Source organism: Branchiostoma belcheri, unplaced genomic scaffold, assembly GCF_001625305.1.
Source record: "Branchiostoma belcheri isolate BF01 breed outbred unplaced genomic scaffold, Haploidv18h27 scaffold115, whole genome shotgun sequence".
Classification (NCBI taxonomy): Eukaryota; Metazoa; Chordata; class Leptocardii; order Amphioxiformes; family Branchiostomatidae; genus Branchiostoma; species Branchiostoma belcheri.
Window position 1 is genome coordinate 907,579 of NW_017802547.1, and position 11,168 is coordinate 918,746.

The window sequence follows — 11,168 nt, forward strand, 5'->3', positions numbered from 1 at the left end:
CATCTGCATTCCATGATAGGACAATTGAAGCTTGTGACATTGGTAATTGACAACGAGAGAAACACAGGAAGATATTGATTATGTTAATAATGACTTAATTTGCATAATTAATTAAAAAAAATTATAATTATGTAATGATAACTGCCTGGAATTTCATACTTGTGGTATTTGAAAGTTAAATTGAGGTGAACATCATTAAACATAATTTATTCAAATCAGGACCTCATTTGCATAATTTATTAGGAAATGCTAGAATGCATTGTTTGTTAATATAAGACTGTCTTTTGGTTGAGATTATGATAAAATGATATAATTCATGAAAATTAGGTTCCTATTTCTTAAATCAGGGGGGAATAATCTAATCTATAATTTGTCAGTCATAAAGATTAACATCATTTGGCGAAGGTATGAGATCGGGGAACTCTAGTTGTTCATATGTCTTTCAGATAGTTGTCCAAACACATTCATGTACAGTAGATTATGTGCATTATGTGGAAAATTAGTCTCGAGCTGCGAGGAAGGTCAGTAGTTCATGAGAAAGGTTGAGGTCTGATTCCACAGTATCTTGCCAACTTATAAAGAATCCATAATTATTGAAGCAAGATGTGTAGATGAAAATTATGCATATTACAGAAAGTTATTAGTTCTCAGTAGGTTTCATGAATTCTTTTATTGTATATCTCATATCTCATTTATCTTACTGTCATAATATAATGGGTACTTTGGCTAAGTGATGGGCCAACTAATGTACATATAAAGTTGATTTTATTGTTTCAAAGGTTTTAATACAGTAATGTGTGAAGACCTCTGTGAGGTTGTGTTGGATAAGTCTGTATGAAATATGCAATTCAGCCATACTTGGCTGCAATGTATTTTAAAAGCAAAGCTATGGTATTTGACTGTCTGAACCTGTGTGATGTTACTCCCCAGCCACCACAGACAGTGACAGTGAATACAACAGTTCTCTGGAGAGGGAGAGAAGAGACATCTACAACAAGATGAACAGGAGACCCACCCCCAAGAAGACGGGAAAACGGCGAGTACCGGACAACGAGGGCTCCCCTCCGCCGAGCAGAGGACCTTACGCTACCACCGACATCATCAGAAACAGGCCAACTGGTGAGTTCAACTCAACTTTTGTTTTGATGGTTGTATATATAGTAGATGTTTTGTAGAACAATACATGTGAAGAACAATTATTCTGTGCATGATGTACAAAATGACTAATACATGTATTAATAAACTGGTGGACGTACCAACTACTAACTGTAAGTACCTAACACCAGCTCAGGAAAGAAAAAGAAATAGTCATGCCTTCAAGTACCAGAGTTATCAACCATGTGACTACTCTAGTCTAAGTTTTGTCACTAAATTTGGACTTATTGGGTTTGACTACTTTTTCTGAGACAGTAGAAGATGAATGATACCACTTTTTCTGTATTGTGTTGGTTTTGTGATATTAAGAGGAGAGTGGTTTTCTTTTTGTCTACGTGGAGAAATTGGCATGTAACGTATTCGCCTCTTCAAAAACGTCCTTCCTTTCATGATCACAAATAAGATGTGTTTCATGTTCCTTCCTCCAGGAACAGGGAATTCGCCATCAGACGACAGTGCGGGTACTGGTGACGAGTTCCCAAAGAACGCTGGGCTGAAAAAGAAAAAGTCCTTCAGAAAAGGGACGACCAAGCGAAGAGACGCCACGTCCCCTCAGACATCTGACACTGACGCCATCTCACCAAGACCAGGTAGAGTCCCAGGATGAAGTCATCAAAAAAATCAATCATGATTGGCTGTTGTTTGTTGAACAGCTTGTGTTTTGGCCAATCAGAAACTTCCCTATGATCATTGGCTGTTGTTTGCTGAGCAGCTTGTTTTTTTGACCAATCAGAAAGTTTCCTATGATCATTGGCTGTTGTTTGCTGATCAGCTTGTTTTTTTGACCAATCAGAAAGTTTCCTATGATCATTGGCTGTTGTTTGCTGAGTAGCTTGTTTTTTTGACCAATCAGAAAGTTTCCTATGATCATTGGCTGTTGTTTGCTGATCAGCTTTTTTTTTTTTTCGCCAATCAGAAAGTTTCCTGTCATTGATGTGATTGGCTGATGCCTTCAACGTTTTAGGAAAAAAAACGTTGAAGGCTTATTTGATTTGATTCAAATTTGAAATCAAGCTTTAGCAAATTTTCAAAATTTAACTTAAATTTCTACAATTTTTTTTTTGGTAGTAGCAGATAAAAAGATGATAATTAGGATCACAGCTCTGTTTTCTAATCCTCTTAATGTTTTGTTGGACTAAGCCCCAATAGATCTAGCACCTAACAACTACTAGTTAGAGTTTTGTGTCTGACATATTAATTAGATTAGCTCTAGTTACTAATAATTTCCTTTGATAACTGTGTGTAGATGTACACCAGTCTGAAATAAAGGTAGTTTTGATCTTGTTGTAGTTGTCCTTTGATTTGGAGTGAAAGTTTGCAGTGTGTATAATCCCTCTCTTCACTTTCTCTTTCTTCACTTCTCACATGTGTGCATGAATTTGTCTGTGACTGTGAGTTTGTAGTGTGTTGTCCTCTCTCCAATGAGTGTTGATGATACTTTGTGCTCATCCAATAACATCCTCTCTTACATACTGAACAACCAAGGCCACATAGGCCTTGGCTGGACATAGGCAGATACATACAGTTGTTCAGCCAAGGCCACACATGCCATTTGTAACCCTGCATGATGAGTGATGATTGTCCAAGTCTACATTACATACCGTACACATGTTAATAACAAACAGTTACATACTGCATAGAAAATTCATCCCAATGTACGCTTTTAAATTTATTCAAATATATCGTTTAAATTTATTTTTCTATGCCTTTTTTATATGTATTCCCGTACAGCGTTTACCTTGCAGTTGTACCTTGTAAAAAAAAACACTAATACTTTACTTGCTAATCCAAAAGTACAAAGAAAGCATTTTATTGTAGGTATACCCAATACTGTCAGAAGAAGTCAATGTTGATATTTTTTAAATGCAAACTTAGAATACAAGGTGTTAATTTGCTTCAGATACTTGTAACCAACCTAATTACATAGTATGAAATGTTTATTTTGACAAGAAGTTTTCCATGAGTACATATATATTATTATATATATTTGAACATTTCTTATTTCAGCGGGAAGGTTTGCTCCTGACTCTGCCTACCAGTCAGACGGTGATGACGAAGAGGTAAGGATTTTCTCTTATTTCTCTCCTTTTAATTCTTTCAAAATGAAATGAAGAACAAGCACAGTACAGAAATCAAAGTGGTTGAACTTATTGTAATTTAGCCCATCTAGATGTAAGGTTGCTGAGATTTGGAAGTAGTCCAGAATGAAACTAGAATTTCGGAATTAAACTGGAGGCTGTTGTGTCTAAAGCTTGGTTGTTTTTCTCTTTTTTGCTTTTTAAAAACAGTATTCCGCTTATTCTCTTGCCCTCTCTCATATCTGCAGAGAAAGAAGCGCAGCAAAGAGCAGGAAAAGCTGGAACGACAGCAGAAAAAAGATGTCAAGAGAAAACAAAAGGAAGAGGTTTGTTACAGTCTGTTTTTTCCCTCTGCGCTTTATTTTTCTGTACAAAGATGAGCAAAATACCAACTGGTAACATGAACTGTGCTTATAGATGTTTGTGGATTTTTGTCTGCTCTGTTTTCTGCTATAACATGCAATTGCAGTGGTTTCTAAACTGTTTTCAGCATGATCCCACAGTCTAAATGGTGTTCAGCTTGGTAAAATTCTTTGGTGCAGGTGATTTTTAATATTATCCACACCAATGTGGTAATGAAGAAAAGTACATTTTGAGCCTTGACGCTCAATTTATACAGGTGGAATGATTCCTTTGTTGTTACTTGATTTGATTTGACAATTTTTAGGATTGCAACAATACAAAATAAGTTCAGCAAAGTAGCTGGTATCTTGCATCACACACATCACAGAGCACATCACACATTCTTCCTGCAGACTTTGAAGCATTTTTATAAATGTCTTCTTTTCCACAGGAGAAGCTGAAGAAAAAGATGGAGAAGCAAAAGTCCAAGACGAAACCATTCCCCCTGCCTCAGCAGAAGAACCTGAGCGGGAACTATTTTGGTCTGCCTATGGAGAAGATAGTCCAGTCTGAGGACAACCCCATCCCTCTGTTTGTGGAGATGTGTGTCAAGTACATTGAAAATGAAGGTGAGATACTCTTCTTAGGGTAGATTGAGCTGGTAAGCATGTCGGCAGAACGTACTGCACCTATGCGAAACCCGTAATATATTGTGCATAGCACTTCGGCAGAACGTCTCGTATAAGGTTGTATTCACGCATATAAGGTTAACACTCCGTCTGTAGTTTCCAAATGTGATGTTGGAATAAATGTTGTCTGCAACAGGCAAAATCCTGATGCAATGTTGACCTACTTGTCATAAAGAGCTACAAGACTATATCACTGTGTGAACACTGTTACAGTAGTACTCTCTATTGCAGGAAGATTTAGATTCTTGTGACAGAGTATAACAAAACGACTATTATAGGTAGAATGCTGATGAACCATTGTCTTCCAGGTATCAGAACGGAGGGCATCTTCCGTGTGAATGGAAAAAAAGAGGACACAGACCTGATTCGTCTGAAATTTGATGAAGGTAAGTGTGACATCGTTTTTTGTGACTGATTCTTTTGGAATGTGCTTCCTCATAGTGAACTGAAGTTTTGACTGGAAGTGAATTTCACAGCAAGTTAAGTGTTATATTGAGGATTTGTTTATTTGTTTCACATACATAACATACCAGTCTTGTACAGTAAGTACAATCTGCATAAGAACGTACTATTGATTCATACCAGGATGGACCCCTACTCTTTTAGGCCAATGCAAAGTAGAAAACAGTGGATTTGGCATACAGGTAGTGCTTTCAAGCACTTTTAATATGAATCTGTGTCTCCTAGTGAAAGTATGTCAAGTATAAGTATGTCTGTTAACGTTACTTTTATTTGACTTTTCCAGAGGAGATTACAGACTTGAACGACCTTCAGGTTGCCGATGGTGACCACAAGGTCAGTGTGAACGCGGCGGCGGGAGCGCTCAAGTCGTTCTTCGTGGAACTTCCCGACCCTCTCATCCCTCACAGTGTGCACGACGATCTGATCGTAGCGATAAGTAAGTTTGCCTTTTGTTATGTTCGTTATAAGAATACTGTAAATCTTTTAATGTTCGTGGTAGTAAAAGTTCACAGTCTGAGAAAAATGGGCATGTTCACAGAACTATATGTTCATAGTGGCGGCAAGTGCAGAAAAAAGTCAGCAAATTATTTGTTCCCAGTAATAATAAGTTTGTGATAAAGAAGTGACCATGAAAACTGCAAATATAAAAGTACTGTACTTTGAAAAAAATCGTAATTTACAGTAGCTCGAAAGTTCATCTCTGTTGGTAAAATCATTCCGAAGCAGTTGAGCTGTGATTTCCACCACAAAAAATGCACTTGCCCAAATTTGTGACTGTCCAACTGCAGTCTTTGTCAAGAAATGAACTTTTTTTGTGTTGGAAATTACAGTTCAACTTTGCTGTAGACTCTAGAAATAGTTGATAATTGTAGTTTACGAAGTAATAAGATTTGTGAAATCAACATTCACGCTTTTTCCTGTGGTTTGTCTTTAGGCACCAAAGATGATCAGATCAAGGTAAGAAACCTGAAAGAAGTCTTGAGAAAGCTGTCACCCGTCACCCAAGCTGTCTTCAAGTACCTGCTGGAACACTTGTACAGGTAGGTAGATGACTTTGAACAATTACCTTGGACTCTTCACCTCTTAAAGTTGGTTATTACCTTTGCAAAGAGAAGGTTTTTTCAGAGCCGTTTCTGGGTGGATTTGTTCTAGTTTTTTCATGTTCCAGTTCTGATTTGTCGTTTCAAAATGAAATGCTGCGTTGTTGAGTTTTAACTGCTTTTATGTTACATGTTTATGCAATCGCTGTGAACTGTTTCCTCTGATCCCTCAGAGTAAGCGAGTTTTCTGCAGACAACAAGATGACGAGTGAGAACCTGGCCATCTGTTTCATGCCCACGCTGATGCGGCCGGACTTCAGCACCTTTGACATGGGCGCACAGAGCCAGAAGATCCTCCTCATGGATAACTTCATCCGACTCACTCCGCAAATTTACGAGGAAGCCGGGTCATAACCCCGCCTGATCGCGAGCGGTGCCGACGGCTCCTTTCCAGCGCGTAGAATTCCGGAGCAACGTGCGCGAACTGTGCACACGCCAGCGAGGGCTTTGCATATGGAGCAGGAGTGTTGTGGCTCGATTAGGTTGTATAGTTAAAATCCCACCAAGTCTTACTTTGCTAGGCAAGTGAAGCTGCACTTTTCACTCAATCAGAAAGAGGGCGCTTTATAAAAGCTGATCTTTTCTGAACCTTGAAACAACACACCATGATGCTACCCAGCAAACATTTCTCAAGCAGGAGTTGTGAAAATGTCTTTGAGAGAGAACGCTTTTTCCAGCATCTATACAATATGATGGTGCAGTTGCTATGAAAGAAATTTTATGATATCATATTCAAACGTGTTTTCACCATTGTACAGATTTACTCTAATAATGTATTAAGTAGTGCTCGAATGTAGGACATTACAGTGCACATAATCATACAAAGAGTTGCACTATTAACACTTTTGGAAGAGTTTTACGAATCATTTCCATTGGATAAATTTGGGAGGGGGTATCCGAAGGGTGACCCCCAAGTGTGCGCGCGATTGTGTGGTGAAACCTACTTGTTGTTAATATCATTAATAATTGCACAGTAATATGAATGGACGGCAAAAGCATATTAAATGCCCAACATTTCTGATAATTGTTTTGTACATATGATGTTTCAGAGTGTCCTTTTGCTGCTTGTCAGGGTGTACTGGGTTTGTAGAGGATGGTGCAGCTTTTTCGTTCAGTTGTAAACAATTGTCTCACTTTCTTTATGCATCAACACTAAAATCATTCTCACTCCCTCTTATGAAGTGGACATTGTTACAAAAATTAAGCTCCATTCCAACGTGACTCCTTTAGTGTGCTGCTCAGTAGGCTAACTTTATCAAGATGGTTTTTTATACAACTTGTGCAAAAACTTATTCTGTATTTCTCTTCAATGCCTTAAATTCGTTAAGTGTTCTCCACTGTGCTTTTTTCTCACCAGTTTTGTACAGCATTTTTTTTTTCTGTATGCGAAACATTTTGTTTGGGAATACATGTCTTGTTGTGTTAAATGCAATGCCATTGGTTTATTATGTACAAATGATAAATAAGGGTGTATTTGTAATGATGTGTAATTTGGGAAGCCATGACATGCTATTAAATATGGATCATACATTGCAACCGTCTTACTGTATAGGGTTGTTTGAAAGCTTACAGGTTTTGTTGTTTTTTGGTGTTTTAGATAGGGTCAATGATAGGCTATACCTCCCCATTTTGCCTACCTGTTTGTGTTCTTCTGTATGTTTTGTAGCATGTTTAGGCCAGTCCACTGATAGCACAGGGACATACAAGTACTACAGACCACACCATAAGAAGGCAAAAAAAAAATGCAAGTCTGCAGTTTTTTGGATGTTGTTAGATAAATGTGAGGAACTCTCTATGTACAGATTATACTGCTTTTAATAAACTGTACATTTTATACCATTGTAGTCTAACTCACTTAACAAGTTTTGTATACATTGTTGTGGATTCTGTCACTGGAGAAGGAATTTGTTTCTGTTTCTTGTTCCTTCAAGACTCTTTCAAGTAAGCAAACCATCAAACGTTTTGTCCAACAGAGCTGTATAGATTATGCAGTTTGTAACACAAAAAGGCATGTGGTGTACTTTTTCAAATCTGTCAATAGAATGTGGTGACCAATGGGAAGGCTTGATAGATTGACCAATGAATGGGCATGTTATGAAAGCAGCCTAGAATATCTTTGTGGCAGAAGTTGTGAATCTGTGATGCAATCTTTGAAAAGCATTTTTTTTCTCTGTACAAAATAATGCGAGTCTTTACAATGTTCAAATTATAGATGCAAAGAGTACTATTGTCTAAATCACTACAATGTTACTGAAGAAATACTACAATAGCACAACTGTAATAAGTATGTCAGAATACCATGTGTTTTCCCATTAACTATGCTTCACGATCTTCCATAGTAAAATTCCAGGTTTTCCACAGTTTTTGACTATCGTTTTGTAACTACGAGCACTTTAATCAATGATTCATGTTGGTGTACTTTTCAGTTACAGTCAGTAGCATTACCAAAAGATTGTATGGAAAATTGCTTATGACAATGTTTTATTTATGACATATAGTCAACTGCTAATTAAAAATACTGGTTTAACGAAAATACATGTCCATGGTACCATATTGTTGCTATGTGATAAGTTTTGAAGGGTGTACAGAAACAACACATTGTAATAGGAACTACGGCCTGCAACATTCTGTACTTGCTTGCCTCAGCCTGTAGAGTGAGATCTAACCATTTTTACTCCAGCGCTACTTCATTTTTATACCATAGTCTGCTAGAAGAAATAAAGGGCATGTACAGTATTTTGAATGGCAAATACAATGTTTGCATTTGTTTTATAATGTACTTAAGCAGTTGTCTGTAAAAACCAAGCATAAGGTGGTCAAACTAAAAAAAATCTTAAATTTGTGTAGTGGTAGAGACTTGGTCTAAACCTACAAAAATGAGAAAGTTTTGGTTCAGTGTTTATTGGTTGCCCCACAGGTCGCTGTTTTACAGGAATACTCTGATAAAAAAAGATTCTTGACAACAGTTTCTTTCTGCAGATCAACCACATACTTACTTGGAGCATCTTAAAGGTAACAAGCCGTTTATTTAGGGAAAGAAAACTGCACATATAAGCTGCAACTATTGTACACCTCTACCTAGTATACTGAGTATGTGTTGCAGTTCTGATTAATATTGCTAGGTGGCGCTGTGAGACCGTTAGATGACAACCTGTTGGCTTCACTGGAGGCTATTGAAGCTAATCGTGAAGGCATGGATTTGAGAAGGCATATTCTAATGAAAAGAGATTCGTGACTGCATTTTCTTTCTACAGATCAACCACAGACTTGCCGGGAATGTTGAAAGACGTTTATTTTATGAAGAAATAAGCCGAAAAATGCAGCATACGAGCAGCGAACACTGTACACTTTTACCTTGTACACTAAAGTACGCGTTACAATTCTGATTAATACCGCTGAGGTGGTGCTGAGACCGTTGAATCTAAAATCCAAGCTTTGAGAAGGAATGTGATGATAAATAAGGATTCTTAGGAGCAAGTTCTTGCTGAATATCAACCAAAGACTTGCTGGGGGTTTATTTGGGGGGAAAAAGCTGAAAAATGCTGCCTACGAGCGGCGAATACTGTATTCTTTAATATCTCTACCTTGTATATGAATATGATACTGAAGTACGTCTTGCAGTTTTGACTAATATTGCTAGGTGGCGCTGTGAGACCGTCGGATAACCGTGTGTTGGCTAAACTGTACATTGAACCTAAAACCAGGTTTTGTTGAAGTTTACTTTGATGGATTAATATTCTTAGCAGCTTTTTGTTTTTGCAGATCATCCAGTCCTACTGGGAGCGTTTTGGTCGTTACAACCCGCTTTTTTTTCCTTTAGTGTAGTTTTCCTTTTAAAGTAAAGTTAAATGTATGGGGAGGGGGATTATCTTTACTATCAAGACGTCTCAAACAGTTTTATGCAATATTTGGTGAAGGACACTTGTTTGCTTAGACCTTTCAATGAAAAAAAGAGTTTAAGGCCAGTTGAGATATGAAAGTTTTAAGGCGATATTTAAGGGGGCAATTTCTTAGAACCCTTAAGAGTCGAGATATGGGAGATACAAGGTGATGTTTACGGGGGAATTATTTGATTATAAGTTTTCTTCCAAGTGTCTCCATAAACTGGAGGTATAAAGCAATACTTGGATGGGAGGGGCAATTCTTTGCTAAGAACTTATCAGGGAAAGGAGTCTTAAGGTTAAGGCAATATTTGGGGTGGGGAAGTTTATTTTAGATTACAACATTTAAATCAAAGTTTCAAGGAACAGGCCTAAGGAAATATTTTCCATTAATTTTGGGAATTAAAAGCCGAGAAAGGCCGCATACGAGCGGTGCACTTCTACCTTACATACAAACAGTTCTTACATACTGAAGTACGAGCCTGAAATACGTGTTGCAATTCTGATTAATAACGGTAGGTGGCGCTGTGAGACCGTCGGATTACCGTGTTAAGGCAATGTTTATGGGTATGGGGTTATCTTTACCATCAGGAAGTCTCAGGTGTTTTCAGGCAATATTTGGCGAGGTACGCTTATTTTAGAGCTTTTTAAAGAAAAGTATTAAGGATTCAAGACTTTAACGCAATGTTTTGGGGCCTGCTAATCTGCTAAGAACGTTTTAACGAAGGGTTGCAAGGAACAGGGGTTCGAAGCCCATATAAGGGAGCTGGCTATTCTAGTTAGAACCATAGTCAAGATATGGAAGTATTAAGGCAATATTTAAAGAGGTTTATCACAGTTGAGTTATGAAAGTTTTAAGGCGATATTTAAGGGGGCAATTTCTTAGAACCCTTAAGAGTCGAGATATGGAAGATACAAGTTGATGTTTACGGGGGAATTATTTGATTATAACTTTTCTTAAGTGTCTCCATAAACTGGAGGTATAAGGCAATACTTGGATGGGAGGGGCAAATTTTTGCCAAGAACTTATCAGGGAAAGGGGTTAAGGCAATATTTGGGGTTGGGGGAGTTTTTTTTAATCAGATTAGAATCTTTAAATCAAGTAAAGTTTCAAGGAACAGGCCTAAGGAAATATTTGCCGTTAATTTTGGGAAGAAAAGGCCGAGAAATGCCGCATACGAGCGGCAAGCACTGTGCACTTCTACATTACATACTGAAGTATGAGCCTGGAAGTACGTGTTGCAATTCTGATTAATAACGGTAGGTGGCGCTGTGAGACCGTCGGATTACCGTGTTTTGGCTACTGTTTTAAGGCAATGTTTATGGGTAATAAGGGGTTATCTTTACCATGTGTTTACAGGCAATATTTGGTGGCGGAAGGACGCTTCTTTGCTTAGATGGGGAGGGGCAAATTTTTGCTAAGAACTTATCAGGAAAGGAGTCTTTAAGGTTAAGGCAATA

The 11,168-nt window shown here is 37.8% G+C and overlaps 1 protein-coding gene across 8 annotated transcripts in view; it reads left to right on the forward strand.

Annotated features, from left to right (window-relative positions):
- The window catches only part of LOC109462328 (rho GTPase-activating protein 5-like), a 50,515-nt gene extending 41,960 nt beyond the window's left edge, over positions 1-8,555 (forward strand). For 5 of the 8 annotated variants that reach the window (XM_019758859.1, XM_019758865.1, XM_019758862.1 and 2 more), the window contains 7 exons: positions 3,163-3,215; positions 3,482-3,559; positions 4,027-4,204; positions 4,573-4,650; positions 5,010-5,162; positions 5,661-5,766; positions 6,000-8,555. In XM_019758859.1, coding sequence (XP_019614418.1) covers positions 3,163-3,215; positions 3,482-3,559; positions 4,027-4,204; positions 4,573-4,650; positions 5,010-5,162; positions 5,661-5,766; positions 6,000-6,180 — 827 coding nt within the window. In that variant the 3' untranslated portion in view covers positions 6,181-8,555. Of the gene's footprint in view, positions 1-930; positions 1,120-1,583; positions 1,746-3,162; positions 3,216-3,481; positions 3,560-4,026; positions 4,205-4,572; positions 4,651-5,009; positions 5,163-5,660; positions 5,767-5,999 lie in introns of all 8 variants that reach the window. The other 3 variants (XM_019758861.1, XM_019758866.1, XM_019758860.1) reach the window with 2 other exon arrangements.
- The last annotated feature ends 2,613 nt before the right edge of the window (positions 8,556-11,168 follow it).